The 17,182-nt window shown below is 38.4% G+C and overlaps 2 protein-coding genes across 2 annotated transcripts; both read right to left on the reverse strand.

Annotated features, from left to right (window-relative positions):
- Positions 1-652: 652 nt before the first annotated feature.
- LOC121741987 (THO complex subunit 4A-like) lies at positions 653-5,928 on the reverse strand. Its single transcript, XM_042134989.1, has 5 exons — positions 5,623-5,928; positions 5,315-5,437; positions 5,017-5,085; positions 4,751-4,941; positions 653-1,220 (listed from the first exon to the last, which is right to left on the reverse strand). The coding sequence occupies exons 1-5, from the start codon at positions 5,767-5,769 to the stop codon at positions 1,055-1,057; spliced, it is 696 nt and encodes a 231-aa protein (XP_041990923.1). The 5' UTR covers positions 5,770-5,928; the 3' UTR covers positions 653-1,054.
- A 3,522-nt stretch (positions 5,929-9,450) lies between these two features.
- Positions 9,451-16,175, reverse strand: LOC121793478 (50S ribosomal protein L12, chloroplastic-like). Its single transcript, XM_042191527.1, has 5 exons — positions 16,051-16,175; positions 15,750-15,885; positions 15,262-15,293; positions 15,147-15,167; positions 9,451-9,841 (listed from the first exon to the last, which is right to left on the reverse strand). The coding sequence occupies exons 1-5, from the start codon at positions 16,173-16,175 to the stop codon at positions 9,451-9,453; spliced, it is 705 nt and encodes a 234-aa protein (XP_042047461.1).
- Between the last annotated feature and the right edge of the window lie 1,007 nt (positions 16,176-17,182).

A 17,182-nucleotide genomic window follows, 5' to 3' on the forward strand; every position in this document is an offset into this window, starting at 1 on the left:
GGCGTTTTTCCGGCACTGGGAAATGGTTATTTTTTATCAAATATAGAAATGACTTCGAAAAATGGTAAAATGACTTTATTAACATGGAATGAAGAGAGTATATACTACGTTTTACTTTTATACTCGTTCCGTTCCGAGGTAGTTGAGGCATTTTTTTCGGACACGAGATTTAAGAAATTGATGTGTTAAAAGTTAACGTGAAGAGTAAAGTAAGAGGGACGAAGAAAGAGTAAAATATGAGAGAATATAAAGTTTTTGCGAAATTGATTCCAATTTGTATTAATAATTTAAAATGTTTTAGAAATAAATAATTAAGTTAATAAATACTACTCCCTCCGTTCTATAGTAGTGAAATCATCCTCTTTTCTGTAGTAGTAAAATTATTTTGACATTTTTGTACGTTTCAATGTTATAATAGTTGTAGTGGAGAAATTTATCTTTTTATTAAAAATCAACATATTTCTTCTCAGTTACTTTACTCCATCTAACTTTATTCTTTTTCATCTCTCAACCATTTTCATTTCTAACTTTATTCTTCATTTACTTAACTTACTAAATACAATATTTCTTAAATCGCATGGCGTAAAGAAACGCCTTCACTACCGCGGCACGGGGGAAGTAATATGTAATGAATATTTTGCAGGAAAACATATTTTAGAAATTGTTCCGTTAAATCCACATAGAAAACACCCACATCGACCTTTTTAACCGATACAATTGATGCACCGATGCATAAACATACACCCTCAGAATTGCTCATCTTCCATGATCCCAAGTTCATCATGGCACGTAGTTGAATCTCCACCTTATGTCCTCGTGAACACTACAAGCAGGCAGCACAACAACGGCAATGTATCCACACTGTTTTCCTTTTAGTTACGACAACATACATAAAACCAAATTACACACTTATCTCTTCATTACAGTCGGATCAAATAAAACAAGTTTCCTCGCTGCCCCTGTACTATAGATCTCTGCCTTCTTTAATGTAGGCTGACATACAGACCAACATGCAGGTGCAAGTAAATCCAGCAATTGTGTGCTAAAGGAACAATTAGTTTGTCTGCATTGCGTCTGCATGGTACTTCTCTAGATCAGCATCAAGATCTTCAGCAGATACCTTCTCACCACCGCGGCGCCCTCTTCCTTGTCCACGACCTCTTCCTAATCCACGACCTCTTCCCCCTCGTGGCCTTCCAAAACCACCTCTTCCTTGTCCGCTGTACATGGAAAAATCAAGAATATTAGGATACAACACAAGATACAACAAAGTTATAATCATAACTTATTCAATTAACAATTACTCCCTCCGTCCGCCATTAGGAGTCCCATTTGTTGATGGCACGGGTTCTAAGAAATGTGGGTGGAAAAAAGTTAGTGGAATAAGGGTCTCACTTGTACTCCCTCTGTCCCATTAGAAATGAAACGTTTTCCTTTTTAGTTTGTCCCATTAAAAATGAAACGTTTCCTAAAATGGAAACATCTCTATCTCTACTTTTTCATCTCTCTTACTTTACTCTTTCTTCATTAACACACAAAACAACACTACATAAAAACCTGTGCCGATTCCCAAATGTTGCATATTTAATGGGACAGAGGGAGTATATATTAGTTTTAAATGAAATGTGAGTGGAATGAGTATGTTGAAGGTGGGACCCTATTACCATTTATGGTAAAAGTGAACCGGGACTCCTATTCGCAGACGGACTAAGAGTGTTCACAATGGGGGAGCCGCGGCCCGCGGCTCGGTGCACGGCCCCCCATTGCAGAGAGCCGAGAGGCGGGGCGCAGGGCCGAGAGCCGAGGGCGAGCCGCGGCCTTCACGCGGCTGAGCCGTGTGAGCCGCGGCCCTCCATTGCAGCTGGCCGCGTTTCGTGGCTGCGCCGCGGATTTTAAATTTTTTTTTTTTGTAAATTTCGAAAATTCTTTATAAAATACTACACTTCCATTCCATTTTTCCAACTCCATTTTACTTCCATTTTCCTCCAATCTTTCCAATATTTCCTTCCAATTTCAATTTAAACCTTGCAACTATGGATTTCAACGATGAACAATTCCAACAAGCGGTAGATCTGGAGTTCCAAAACCTTGTTGCAACGTGAAGCCGACGAGGCGGAAGATGCGGCGGCGGTGCCTCGGCCATTCTATCATCGGCGGTATATCGACCGTGATCATGCCGGGGCGGACCGCCGGTTGATGGAAGACTACTTCAACGAGAACGCCCGTTATCCGCCAGAGGTTTTCCGTAGGCGATTCAGAATGTCGCAAAATCTCTTCGTCCATATAGCGACGTGTTTGGCGCAGCGGTTCAAGTGCTTCAACTTGCGATATGATGCCACCGGCCGACCCGGGTTGTCGACATACCAGAAGTGTACGATGGCAATTAGGCAGCTTGCCTATGCCGGGCCCGCTGACATGTTCGACGAATACCTACAGATGGGCGAAACGACTGCCCTACAGACGTTGAGGCAGTTTTGCAGAGGCATTAAGGATATCTTCAAAGGGGAGTATCTACGGAAGCCATCGGCCGATGATTGCCAGAGATTGATTGATATGCACAGGACTGCACATCATTTTCCAGAGATGTTGGGGAGCATCGATTGCATGCACTGGGGGTGGAGGAACTGTCCGGTGGCTTGGAAGGGGCAGTTCACTTCTGGTTTCAAAGGCAGACATCCCACGTTGATTCTAGAAGCCATAGTTGATTACCGATTGCGAATCTGGCATGCGTATTTTGGGGTCGCTGGATCGAACGACATCAACGTTCTACGATAGTCACACCTGTTCAATGACGAGAGCCGGGGTGAGGGTCCGCAAGTTAGATTCATGGCCAACGGCACTCAGTACAACATGGAGTACTATTTGGCCGATGGGATATACCCTCGCTGGCCCGTGTTTGTGAAGACGATCCGATAACCCTTTGGGCCGAAGCAAACCTACTTCGCGAAAAAACAAGAGGGTGCTAGGAAGGATGTTGAGCGAGCTTTTGGTGTACTCCAAGCACGATGGGCCATTATACGGTGCCCGGCTCGACAATGGCACGAAAATGATGTCGCAGACATCATGACTGCATGTATCATATTGCACAATATGATAATAGATGACACAGGAGTTGCTGCAGAGCGATGGATACCGAAAGATGGTGCTAGTTCGAGCTCGGGTATTGCCATAGAGCCACTGCAGATGGGTGTACCATGTAGTAATGAATACTTGATCCAGCGGTACACCGATATGCGGAGCCAAATATCGCATACAGCACTGCAGGCTGATATGGTTGAAGAGGTCTGGAATCATAGAAGGGGTGCCGTAGAGTGATATGGGTTTCCGGGTTGTTTTTAAATTAGAAAACTTTCGTTGTATAATTTTTCTATTTTAATATAATACAACGAAGTTCTTGTTACATTTTGTTTTTAGGTTGTGAATTTTTTTATTTACAATCCAAATTATTTTATTTTAATTAAATTTATAAATATCATAAATTTAAAGTCTAATAAAATTTAATATAGTTAAATTAAAAATAACATTAAAAAAAGTGAACAAATTATTTTTTTTAGAGGGCCACATTTGGTGGCCCTTGTTATTTTTGTTAAATTTTGTTAATTACCATTGCGAAGGGCCACAAGAGAGCCACAAATGGTCGGGCCTCATTTGGTGGCCTTCAAGGGCCACCATTGTGGACACCCTAAAATGGGAAAACGGGACTTCAATTCACGGACGGAGGGAGTATATGATATATCTTTCATCTCCCAAGGTTTCTTCCTAAACTTATGCAGAATTACATAAAACTAACTGAATTCTATCCCATTTTCCTTCACACATGTTTGCTTATTCAACAATCAACATTTACTGAAACTTATCGATATACATCTGTGACTAGACGTACTTTCCTAATAAAAACTTACTTCTTCTGTCCGCGAATAAGAGTCCCGTTTTTCCATTTTGGTCCGTCCGCGAATAGGAGTCCCAATTCATAATTATTATAAATGGTAAAGAGGCCCCACATTCCACTAACTCACTCCACTCACATATCATTTAAAACTAATATATAAAAGTGGGACTCATATTCCACTAACTTTCTTCCACCCACTTTTTTTAACATTTCTTAAAACCCGTGCCGGATAGGAATGGGACTCCTATTCGCGGACGGAGGGACTACTTTCAGAAGCATCATTTACTGTCAGTTCTTAATTATCTGAAAATAATAAAATACCTAGCACCCTATCAAAAGAAAACAACAACTCAATGAAATTACTTTTTTTTTAACAAAGAAGCACAACTGGTGACCTCAAATGACAAGTGCCAGAGTGATTATCTAAACATCGGTTCTCTCAACTCATTCCTTTTTAGTTCAAAATTCTAGCAATCCAACAGAGAAAATAACACTATTACGCAGGACAAGGTTAACTCTACTCAAAGTTATAAAACGTGTTTCTTCATCGAAGTTAGGAGACTATAAACACAGAAAACAGATAAGTAACACCCACTGATCTGGAATATGTGTTGATCTCAAAATTCACTTACAAGAAGGCAATTGCAAAGATTCTAAGAAAAGGAAGAATTTACAAATTAAAACTATCAGGAACACAAATAAAAGCAATGTGTTTCACTAGCAACAACTCACTAGAACCAAAATGTTGCATCAATTATTGCCCAAGAAGCTCAAAGGAGCAACTGAGACCCTTGCGAAAGAGAAACACAGGAAAATGCCAAAATACTATAAACATATGTCAAGTCAGGAGTAGATACACACCTTCGAGGAGCTACGTTTGAATCACCGAAAGAACCAGCAGAAGTAAACCCTCCAGCGCCAGCATCAGGCGCTGTAATGTTTATTCCAACAAGTTCTAGTTTCATTGGTTTACTGTCAAGCTGAACATTATTATACCGCTTGATAGCAGCCATAGCATCTTGTCGTCTTGAGAAGAGTACTTCAGCGGTACCCTGTAAAAAAGCATTTTCCTTAAGCAATTGCAACACAAACTACAGAACAAGCAAGAAGTGCTAAAATTTAAATACCTTCGATCGCCCACTCCTATCATAGTGTACAACATATCTTTTCAGATCTCCAACCTCCGAAAACAGTTCCTATCATTGCATAAATTACCTTGTGAGTTCAAAGGTAAAGCAATTTTCGACATTATACATAACTTTATAACTCAGAAAGAATTGTGAGAGTCTTAGTTTGTATTCTCAGTATCTTAATCATGTCAGGTTCCACAATGTTTGTCAAAAATGTCTGACTGAGTAACCTCATCATTAATAGTTTGATTAATTGAGAAACATATGTAGAAAAAGGGGGGTTTGCGATAAACACCTTAATATCCTCATTCGAAACCCCATAATCCAAATTGGAAATATACAACTTGGTCCCTGTCTCTATACTGGAAGATCGACCGCCATCTGAGAACATGTCATGGCCCCAAGCCGTCTCAGGAGCCTACATCATCACAGCCATGATAAATTTATCAGCAAATTACTATTACAACACCACACTGCGAAGAAACGAATTGCAAAACTAAGAAGCTACCTATCCCCTACTCTTTAAATCCTATCAAGTCAGCCAAAATCGAGCAAATTAAACAATAACTGAAGTAAAAACTAAAATACGGAAGGCGATCTGACCTTGGGAGCGGAATAGGGTGTCACGCGATTAGCGAAACGGTTCGTGGGGCGGCGAGCGGGGCCAGAACCGGCGGCGCGACCTCTGCCAGATTTCTTGTTGTTCTTAATTAGATCGTCGAGAGACATGTCGAGCGCAGCGCCTGACATCTTCGGGTTCGTATAAACGATTCGAGCGAGAAAGATCTGAAGCAGGTGCCGATGAATTTAGGGTTCCGAGTCGGAGCGAAAGGAGTTGAAAAAAGTGGGCTCCAGATGTAGAGAGAGAGAGAGATGACAGGAATTTCAACTTTACTGCAAATCATTTTATATAGTTTCGGTCCGACTTAGTCTTTCCTACTACTTCATTTTTGTGACTTTGTATTAGAATTTATCGGAAGTATTAAATCTTAGGATTTGATGGTGGGTATGTTTTCAATTTTGGTTTAAAATATTTCAAAAAAACTTCCACCAGCCGACATTTGATTTAACTGAAACTACATTTCGACAAGTTAACGCACTTTTGGCTTGGTTGATTTATATGATATTTTGATGATTTTTGATATGGACATGTTGAGGGTTAGCCTTAACCCCCGCCGTGATGGCGTTTGAGGGAAAAAAAAGTTAGATTTTCTCGACTTTCATGAAATTATCAATTAATTAAAAAATTTATACTCCATGTAATTAGGTGGAATTGACTAGGTTGATTATGGACTACTCGCAGTAGTAAAAGACTACAAGAAGATAGGGTTGGAACTTTTTCCATATAAATGGTAAGTTTTATGTCTCACATGTGACATATAATAGAATTCTAAATAAAATTAGATTTTTAATATAATACATTAACTTGGTATTAGACACATTTTTCCCTAATTAATTAGCTATCAATTTATTATTGGTCTTCAATTAATTAAAAGGGAAATGAGAATATATATATAGAGTTGTGATCAATGTCGAACCAATTTTAAAGACCGAACTAGAGACCAAATCTGGGCCATTAGATCTAGTTTTTTTGATGAGATGTGCTGCTGTGTAATTTTTTCGGTCTTCATTACAAGCCCATTTTACTTCATTGTATAGGTTTATTACTTCATTCCGTACGTAATACCTTGAAACTACAACATGTTTTTACTTTCTTCCAGTAGGTTTTGAAATGATTCAACATATGTTTCATTTGAATTCATTGACCTGAGTTTTTACTTTATTTACATTAAAAATGCAATTTATTCAAGTGCGTTTATTACTTCATTCAGAAACGTTATTACTTCATTGGATAATGTTTTTACTTCATTCCAGTAGGACTTCAAATGCTTCTACACATACTTCATTCCAATAATTTATTACATCATTCCATGTGTTTATTACACCATATCAGCGTTGTGGCGGTGGTGATAGATATTGTAGAGAGAAAGAAAGGCACGCGACGGGGAAACCGCATTTACGTACTGAATGAAGTAATAATCCTACTGGAATGAAGTAAAAACCTACTAGAATGAAGCAAAAACCTATCGGAATGAAGTTAAATCTTCGTAACATGTTAGTATGACTTATTTACCTTCGGATGAATTAAAATAGGCTCGTGATGAAGGCGAAAATAATTGATAAATTTGTGTCTCTCATCCATAAAAAACTAGATCTAACAACCCTAATTTGGTATGGTTCGGTGGCTCGGTCTTTAAGAGTGGATTTGTGAATAATGGGACTCTATATATATATATATAGGGGTGTGATAAAATACAAACTATACAAACTTTAATCATACTCACTTAATACAATTAATCAACGGTTAATATAAGAGATTTTTCTAATGTCAACATTTTGATATCGAAAAATCAGAATTTGGACACCCCCGTCGACAGAATTTGTACACTCCGTACATCCCCCCGGTGACATAATTTGTACATTCCGTTGACATCGACCCCCGGTGACATAATTTGTACATTCCGTTGACATCGACCCCCGGTGACATAGTTTGTACAGTCCGTTGACATAATTTGTACACTCCGGTGACATAATTTGTACACTCCGGTGACATAGTTTGTATAGTTTGTATTTTAGAGAGTTTGTATTTGATCACACCTCTATATATATATATATATATATATATATATATATATATATATATATATATAGAGTCCCATTATTCACAAATCCACTCTTAAAGACCGAACCACCGAACCATACCAAATTAGGGTTTTTTTATCTAGTTTTTTATGGATGAGAGGCACCAATTTATAATTTATTTTCACCTTCATCACGAGCCTATTTTAATTCATCCGAAGGTAAATAAGTCATACAAACATGTTACAAAGATTTTACTTCATTCCAGTAGGTTTTTACTTCATTCCAGTAGGTTTTTACTTCATTCCAGTAGGATTATTACTTCATTCCAGTACGTAAATGCGGTTTCGCCGTCGCGTGTCGTTCTTTCTCTCTACAATATCTATCACCACCGCTACAACGTTGATATGATGTAATAAACACATGGAATGATGCAATAAATTATTGGAATGAAGTATGTGAAGTCCTACTGGAATGAAGTAAAAACCTTATCCAATGAAGTAATAACGTTTCTGAATGAAGTAATAAACGCACTTGAATAAATTGTATTTTTTAATGTAAACAAAGTAAAAACTCACGTCAATGAATTCAAATGAAACATATGTTGAATCATTTCAAAACCTACTGGAAGAAAGTAAAAACATGTTGTAGTTTCAAGGTATTACGTACGGAATGAAGTAATAAATCTATACAATGAAGTAAAATGGGCTTGTAATGAAGACCGAAAAATTTACACAGCAGCACATCTCATCAAAAAAACTAGATCTAATGGCCCAGATTTGGTCTCTAGTTTGGTCATTAAAATTAGTTCGACATTGATCACAACCCTATATATATATATAGGGTCCTGTTAGGTTGAGATTATTTAGCTAAATTGAGAAATGAGATGCAATATCAGCCACTAATCCACAAGATTAACTAAATGTCAACAGCTATCACATTATGTCAACACGGGGGTATAAGTGTCATTTCATTTCAATAGTCAGAATATCAAATGTCAACAGCTCGTATTAAAATGTCAACAACTAAAAGATAACACTTACAATTCACATATCAATACCGAGAATATCAAATGTCAACAACTCGTATTAAAATGTCAACAACTAAAAAATAACACTTACAATTCACATATCAATACCGAGAATATCAAATGTCAACAACTCGTATTAAAATGTCAACAACTAAAAAATAACACTTACAATTCACATATCAATACCGAGAATATCAAATGTCAACAACTAAAAAATAACACTTATAATTCACATTTGAATACCGAGAATATCAAATGTCAACAACTCGTATTAAAATGTCAACAACTAAAAATAACACTTATAATTCACATATCAATTACGAGAATATCAAATGTCAACAACTCGTATTAAAATGTCAACAACTAAAAAATAACACTTATAAGGATTCACCGAATGCTTCGATCTGATCCACACAAGCAACAACGTCACCAAATGCTTCGATCTGATCCACACAAGCAACAACGCTTTTGCGGAGCTTTAATTCCAAATCGGAGCTTCAATTCCAAATCTATTTGAATTTCTTACAATTCAATTACCATTCCCAAACGTATGATGAAATTTCTCAATTTTAAAATTACCAATTCAAATTTGTTTATCTTTAATAAACAACAGCTTTTGTTTATAGCACAGTGCAAAACAAATTTTTCGGCAGTGGGAATTGAAATAGAAAATTGAGCTCAATTGAATCACAAATTCAGATTATGAACTGCATCTACTCATCTATTTCCAAATTCAGACGAAATCGACCAGAAATCAAAATTCATTTACCGCACAAAAGTAGTCGATCGAAATTTCCTCTGCATCGCGCTAAAATGGAGATCTTCGCGCCGGCCTCCTCGAGCTGCTTCTTCGCCTCCTCCGCCTCCTCATTCGTCACTCTTTCCTTGAATTTCTTCGGCAATCCTTCAATCAATTTCTTCGCCTCCTTCAGCGCCAGGCTCGTCAGAGCCCTAACCACCTTAATCGTCGCGATCCTTGAGTTGCTTGGCACGTCGTCGATCACCACGTCGAAGGGGGCGAAGGAGGCGGCGGAGACGCCGAGCTTGTCCTGGAGGTACGCGACGAGCTTCTGAGTGTCGGCGAGGGTGAGGTTCGAGATCTGGTCGCCGAGCTCGACGATTTTCTCCGGAGCATTGACGACGGCGAAGGGTGGAGGTGTGTGGTGCGGCGGCGGAGGGGGGAGGTTTTGAGGGGAAATTCGATGGTGTGGCAGGGAATGTGGGGGGTGGGTGAGCGGTAATCTTAAAAAATATAGAATTACTATTCTGCCCTTTCACAATTAATTAATGTAAAAATATTTTCTATGTGGCAAATTCTTGACCACTCATTTAATAAAAATGAGTGGCTGAGATTGCATCTCATTTCTCATTTAGCTTAAAAAATCTCAATTGATCATGAACCTATATATATATATATATATATATATATATATATATATATATAGGATAGTGATCAAGATATAACTAATCTTAAGTGTATAACTAGAGAACAAATCTCAGCCACACATCTTAATACTCCAAATTAATCCTATGGCTTAGCTATTTTTACATGTTTTAAATAAAAAGTAATTAACAATGACATTTTTGGAAACTAAAAATTCAACTCCAACCGTCTCCTTCCTATTTCTAACTCCAATTTAAAAAATGAGGCTTCTATTCACACTCTTTTTCCTCTCCCCTTTCTTTCTCCTCTTCCCAGCCTCCGCCGCCGAGCTCAAACGCTATTAATTGGAGCAGATTCATCATGCTGTGGTGGCGGAATACGAGGCCGTGTAGAATCTGAAGGCCGATCAGCTCATCTCTGTGAGGCTTTTTCTTCATCATGCTCATGTCGTCGTGTGCAATAGAGAGAGAGAGGATTGAATGAATGAGGTTTTGGTGTGGTGAGGAAACGCGGAGGATTTCTGATCTGCTTCAACAACAGCATAGCCAACTTCAAAAATCGCAGGAGATTCGCCTTAGGTTTCTTCTCCCTTAGCAACGACAGTTTCAACATTTTTTCTTCTCTTTTAATAATTGCAAATTGGCCCCACTTTTTGTGGTCGTTAAAATATTTTTTCTATACCTATTTTTCTATACCTATTTATAGATTGATCTCACTATGCTCGTGATTGTGTAATTTTATGGGAGCATGTCAATTAAGGTTGATTTGAATAAGCGTTATTCGGATTTGATATTTTATTAACTTAATATAGCTCCCAAATAAAATATTTTGTTATAGTGATGTTTTTTTAAACAATAGTGAAGTAAAATCATAATAAGAGTGGTGTGTTTTGTAAATAACAGTGAAGTAAAATCATGGCAAGAGTGATGTGTTTTGTAAACAAGAGTGAAGTAAAATCATGCCAAAGAGTGATGTGTTTTGTAAACAAGAGTGAAGTAAAATCATGCCAAGAGTGATGTGTTTTGTAAGTAAAATCATGCCTAAGAGTGACGTGTTTTGTAAACAAGAGTGAAGTAAAATCATGCCTAAGAGTGATGTGTTTTGTAAACAAGAGTGAAGTAAAATCATGCTAAGAGTCATGTGTTTTGTAAACAAGAGTGGAGTAAAATCATGCTAAGAGTGATGTGTTTTGTAAACAAGAGTGAACTAAAATATTCTGATTTTACTTCACTCTTGTAAACAAAACACATCACTCTTATTCTGATTTTACTTCATTCTTGTTAACAAAACACATCACTCTTATTCTGATTTTACTTTCCTCTTGTAACAAAACACATCACTCTTATTATGATTTTACTTCACTCTTGTTCACAAAACACATCACTCTTATTCTGAGTTTACTTCACTCTTGTTCACAAAACACATCACTCTTATTTCTATTTTACTTCACTCTTGTTCACAAAACACATAACTCTTATTCCGATTTTACTTCACTCTTGTTTACAAAATACATCACTCTTATTATGATTTTACTTCACTCTTGTTCACAAAACTAATCACTCTTACTGTATATCATTAATTTTTGTGGACTATTTTTGTTGAACTTTGGGGTAGCCTAGTTATACAATGTATATGATTGCGAAATATGGCTTTGCATGTGAGCACCCAATTACAGTGTAAAAAACACATAAAGTGCAATATCAGCCATCTCCCAATATATCCTCCATCTATGCACGCAAACACTTTGTACACCAAATACTTTATTCGATGGACAAGACTCCTAGCGTTCATCCTCATCATCGCAATCTGCAACGAACAAATCTGCCAGAGTGGTTCTCTCCTTCTTCTTCATCATTACATATTCAAACACAAACTCAAGCTCTCCATCTTCCTCTTCCTCCTCCACATTTTCAGTTAACTCCTCCGTTAGAAGCAACGGATTGCCGCCACGTTGATCTATGAGGGATGAGGAATCATCATCAACATCACAATCATCCTCGGAAAAGTAAGCGTCAGTAAGTTGTTGATTTTGATGCTTCAACGGATCGCCGCCACGCTGCTCGCACTGTTGCCAAATTTACTCCACCACCGACGCCACTGTCGCCATCTCCGTCTCCGACAGCCTGTTCGCAATCAGCTTGAACTCCGCCAAATTAGTAGTGCAGTGCCTTGACCACCACCAGAATCTGGATCACATGCGCCGCCAGCAGGCGCCCCCCGCCTCCCATGAACAGCTCGTATGGCCGCCACGGCTTCCCCGGGTACACCTCGTTCACATACTTCTCTGTGGCTAACATCGCCTGAATATCACCCCCCACGTTCCGCACCCCCGTGCAGCTGCGCGGCCTCCAGCGGATCGTCGAACTTCACCTTCTCCGCCAGCCTGTTGCACCCGATCAGCATCACCGCCGCCACGAAACTGCACACCACCACCGCCCACGGCTCCACCACCGAGCACCCCACATTTTTATTATAAATTATGATATGTACTTTTGACCATAATACCCCTGCATTTTTATTATAGAGTAAATTTATGATTAATGGAACTAATATCTCCTTAAATTCAAAAATTAATACTAGCCCTTGATTTTTTGATCTTGTGGCTATGATTTGTTCTCTAGTTATTTGGTTAAGGGGTGTTTGCCATAGATCACTACCCTATATATATATATATATATATATATATATATATATATATATATATATATATATATATATATACTTTGATTAGCCTCAATTCGGCTCCTCAATTAGAGAACATATATATATATATGGTATGATTGCAATTAGTTTAATAGTCGATATTAAAATAATTGATTGTAATCAATTAGTAGTTCCAATTGATTGAGTAAACGTGTATATTAGTTGATTGTGATCAATTATATTCTTGATCAATAAGAAACGTATATATTAATTTTTTTAATAGCCTCTTTGATGGAAAGGGCATTAAGGTTTGATAATTAGGATTGTCCTCTCTCTCCCTATAAATACAAGTGTGGTGATCTTATCAAATCACACACACATTACAGAGAAACATAAACGAGGGAAAGAGAGAGAAACAAATCATTGGAGTCGGAGTTGCGCTACTACGACAAAGAAAGTCCGAGGAAGTTCTCTCTGTCTTCCCCAATCACTTCTGCTATAGATCGTCTAGGTAAGTTTTCGATCCATTATGTTTATGGTTAATACATGAAATACATAATGTTCAAAGATCTTGCTTTATTTATATTCAATTATGTATTCTTGAATATATGATGATAAATAATTTCCAACATAAATATCTCGGAGGATTGTTTAGCCTTCATATTTTTCAGCACGGATATGAGCATAAAACGGACAACACAAGACTATCATGGTGTTAGAAAAGGTCATGGATATGGTGAGGTGGAGGTGGAGTGGGCGCAGCTGAGAGTGCTGGAGGACTAATTAAGGAAGGAAGAAGTGATACAATCCTCATCTGAATTGGACTTGAACTGTTGAGACTATGCTTTCAATCAGTTGGATAATTGAACTCAAACTACACAGCAAAGAAGAACTGAATCTATAACAGAGAGGCGGCCCAATTACGAACGAAATAAAGAATCTTGGAATGATGAAGAAGTCACTAACGCCCATTTTGTTTGCCAGGAAAGTAAAGTTGACACGGAAAATGATTTCTAGAAAAATAATTCCCAGAATGGCTTTACTTTCACATGTTTGGAAGTTGGAACATATCAAAATTTTGAATTCTAATTTAATTTAAATACTGTAGTAAATTAAGAAATGGAATAATTAATTTATTATAAGTCTGTGCTAAAAATACATATCATCAATATTATACGTCAATATAATTTATTAATTTAACTTCAACCGATGTATTACTAATTGAGTTTTAGTTTTCATCATTTTATGCAACATGAAATATTTATCTAGCAAAGCATGAGCTTGAAATAAAAGGGGTTCAACTTTTACAAACTAGTGCAGTTGCTACATGTAGTGTGAAAGATTTCACCAATTATCTTGGCTATATAAGAGAGCTAAAAAACTAATTATAAGTTAACGTTGATTTGCTTTCAAAATGAAGATCAACAGTCAACATTGTGATGGTTAACTCCAAGAATTTCTATGGCCGGCTATGGTTTCGGTTTTGCTGCCCCTCCTCTCTTAGAATTACAAGAACAAATCAATTACACGAGCATATCACATACATCAAAAGTAGAAAACGAAAAAAAAAAACTCACATGCGAAAAATAAAAGACACTAGAGAACTTTGAAAACTACCCCAATAGGTTGAGGCTCTACACATTCTCTTCCCAACATATTTGGGACACCTCAAGTTATATTTCCAACATTCCCCCTCAAGTTAAGTATCGAGTTTTTTTGACACTTAACTTGCACGATCTTCACTTTGATAAATAGTTTATACTCGTATTCAGGAGTCCTTCACTTTTCATTGACAATTTATCCTCGTATCATAGAGCTTCTTCAATTCACCATTGATAATTTTTACTCATATCAATGAGCTTTTTTTTCATTGAAAGTTTAGACTCGTTTCAAGGAGCTTCTTTTTTCATCATTGAAAGTTTAGGCTCTTATCATGGAGCTCTTCATCATTGAAAGTTTAGACTCGTTTCAAGGAGTTTCTTCAATTTTCTATTGACAGTTTTAACTCGTGTCATAGAGCTCTTCAATTTTTGGTTGGCAGTTTTAGCTCGTATCAAGGAGCCATCTAGTTTTTTCTCGTTGACTGACAGTTTTGACTTGTGTCGAGGAGTTAACTAGTCTTTGGACTGAATTTAATTTGCAGCCCAAAGCTTAATTCGGGGGGACCATTCTCGACTCATTCCAGCTCAAACTATGAGCTTTTTTTTTCTTTCTTGAGCCTAATAACCACTAGGCCCAAATTTACTTTTCCATTTTGGGAACCCAACAATGAAGCAGACATATCACAACGTCTCCTTCCTCTTCTCATCCCCGAGAACAACCTGTCCTCCGACGGCAATGCGCTTGCCAGTATCTTAGTAGGATTCTGTCAACCATTTTGTTGGTTCCTCCATCAATATCTCCGTTCTCAGTGGGTGATAATTCTATGGTCGAATAGCCCGAGCTCTTTTCCTCCTGTCATTCCAGCCACAGATAATCCACCGCCGTCGGTCCCCTTCTCAGTGACTGCTTCAGGGACACTCTCTCCCCCTGTGACGACTTCCACTTTAGAAGCTTACACGAGCTGTCTCTGGGAAACTTCTCCGGTCATTTTGTCAGTCTTCCATCTATCCTTTTGCGTCACATTCTTGACGCTCCATCGGCGTGTGGCCTGCTCTTTAGCAGCATTATTGCCCTCTCACCGGCGGTCATCTTTGGCCTACTCGGCCAATATAGGTTTGGAAAGGAATTGTTCGGTCGATTCTTCCGCTTCCCCTCTGCCGGACAAACCAGAGACTCCTCTATTTTCGGCTAAGCCCGGTCGGACAATTTATGGACAACTATTCTTGGCGGCGACTTCTCTAGCCTCCTCAACCTTCTTGGTGTGCTTAGTGTCTCCGAGGGTGAGGTTTCACCCACAGGCTCCTTCATCAAGGCGGGCATCTCTCCGGCCAGCTCTTGGTCATTCCTCCTCGGTGACTGCTTTCTTTACTGCATCTGCCCTATCGCCAGCCCTTAGGTCTGCAGCTTTCTCGACTGCGTATGCTCGATTACCACCTCACCCTTCTCGGCGGCCCATATTCTACGGGTTGCTTTCGCTGTCTCTCTCCTCAGCATTCTTCCAGGTGCGATGAATCGTTTGGCAGTGTCTGTCGTCTCCCCCTCGCCAGACGATTCATCGAATTCTCTTCTTCCATTTTTTGTGTTTGTAAGATTGTTATAGATGGCTTGGTTGGGCTGCTACTCTGCGGCCTTTTTGACAGCATCGGTTCTTTCATCGGTTCACCCCTCGGCTGGATGATTCATTAACTCTATCTTTGGAGCCATCATCTCTTCTCTAGAGAAACAGACTGACCTGCTATGGCTGTCCGACATCTTCCCTTTCGAAGTCTTCTTGCCTTCCACTCTTTTGCTCGTCAATTCTCCGTTGGCTCTATCGCCGCTCGCTGTTGCTGGCCCAGAGCTGGCACCATGCTGCATTCAGCCAACCTCCTCACCGCCAGCGCCACTGCGACGCCCTCTTGCCGTCGCTGCCATTGCCGTCGGATCTTGCTATACCATCACTTTGTTGTTGAATGGTGAAGAACTTTCAGTTCGGTAAAGTTTCGGCCTCTTGCTATCCGCAGAGCCTCCCCCTTCCTTGATGTTTTCCCGAAAGGGTTTATAGTTTTTGGTTTTTGGTTTTTTTTTGATATAGAGACAGAGATTGGCCTATGTGATCGAACCTGCTCTGATACCATGTTGAAAAGTAAAATGCGGAAAATAAGAGACACTAGAGAACTTTGAAGAATACATTGTGATTGATTTGAATTGTTGTTGTTGATACATAGTACATAGGTATTTATAGGACTCTAGATAAAAATATATCTAGGAACTATACTAGAACTTCATATTATAAATGGTATTCTCTTCCCAATAGGTTGGGGCTCCACACATTCTCTTCCCAACATACTTGGGATACCACAAGTTATATTTCCAACAAAAATTTGATAATTTTATCAACTTGTTCATGAATTTAAAAATAGAATAAAAATTTTCATAAAGAACTTTGGTTGAAGAAAGAATTATATAAACTACATATATAAACAAACCATAAATTTGTTGATGTGAATCAAGAATCTTAGGAAATAACCACAAAATTGAAAGATCGAAAGGGAGAAGAGAACTTGGTAAATGTGAGATATGGAGGAGAAAACAGTTACGGAGGAAAAAAAAAAGTCAGCAAAAATATGGAAGAAAAAAGACGGCAGAAATGTGGAGGAGGAAAAATCGGTAGAGATGAAATGGAGAAGATAAATCGATAGAACTAAACAGAAGTAACCTTTTTTCAGCATGGTTTAAAATCCTCAAATCGGGAAAAAAGAATAACAGCTTTAGACTAAGGGCGTGTTTGATAGGTTGACAGTATTCGTTGCCCGCATAAAAAAGATGCAGACTTTGACCAAGAAAATGCAAAAAATATTCCCAATGTATTACGTTTGATAGGT

This window comes from Salvia splendens, chromosome 1 (assembly GCF_004379255.2).
Source record: "Salvia splendens isolate huo1 chromosome 1, SspV2, whole genome shotgun sequence".
In the NCBI taxonomy this organism is placed as follows: Eukaryota; Viridiplantae; Streptophyta; class Magnoliopsida; order Lamiales; family Lamiaceae; genus Salvia; species Salvia splendens.

Excerpts from the sequence above, each read along its gene's own strand:
- LOC121793478 (XM_042191527.1), bottom strand. The coding sequence starts at position 16,175 with ATGCAGCATGGTGCCAGCTCTGGGCCAGCAACAGCGAGCGGCGATAGA. Across the intron at positions 15,168-15,261 it reads AGCTCGTGTAAGCTTCTAAA|GAAAAGAGCTCGGGCTATTC; the intron begins GTGGAAGTCGTC and ends GAATGACAGGAG. Across the intron at positions 9,842-15,146 it reads AAAAGAGCTCGGGCTATTCG|ACCCTTCGCCGTCGTCAATG; the intron begins ACCATAGAATTA and ends CCACACACCTCC.
- LOC121741987 (XM_042134989.1), bottom strand. The coding sequence starts at position 5,769 with ATGTCAGGCGCTGCGCTCGACATGTCTCTCGACGATCTAATTAAGAAC. Across the intron at positions 5,438-5,622 it reads CACCCTATTCCGCTCCCAAG|GCTCCTGAGACGGCTTGGGG; the intron begins GTCAGATCGCCT and ends GTGATGATGTAG. Across the intron at positions 5,086-5,314 it reads TTTCGAATGAGGATATTAAG|GAACTGTTTTCGGAGGTTGG; the intron begins GTGTTTATCGCA and ends ATGCAATGATAG.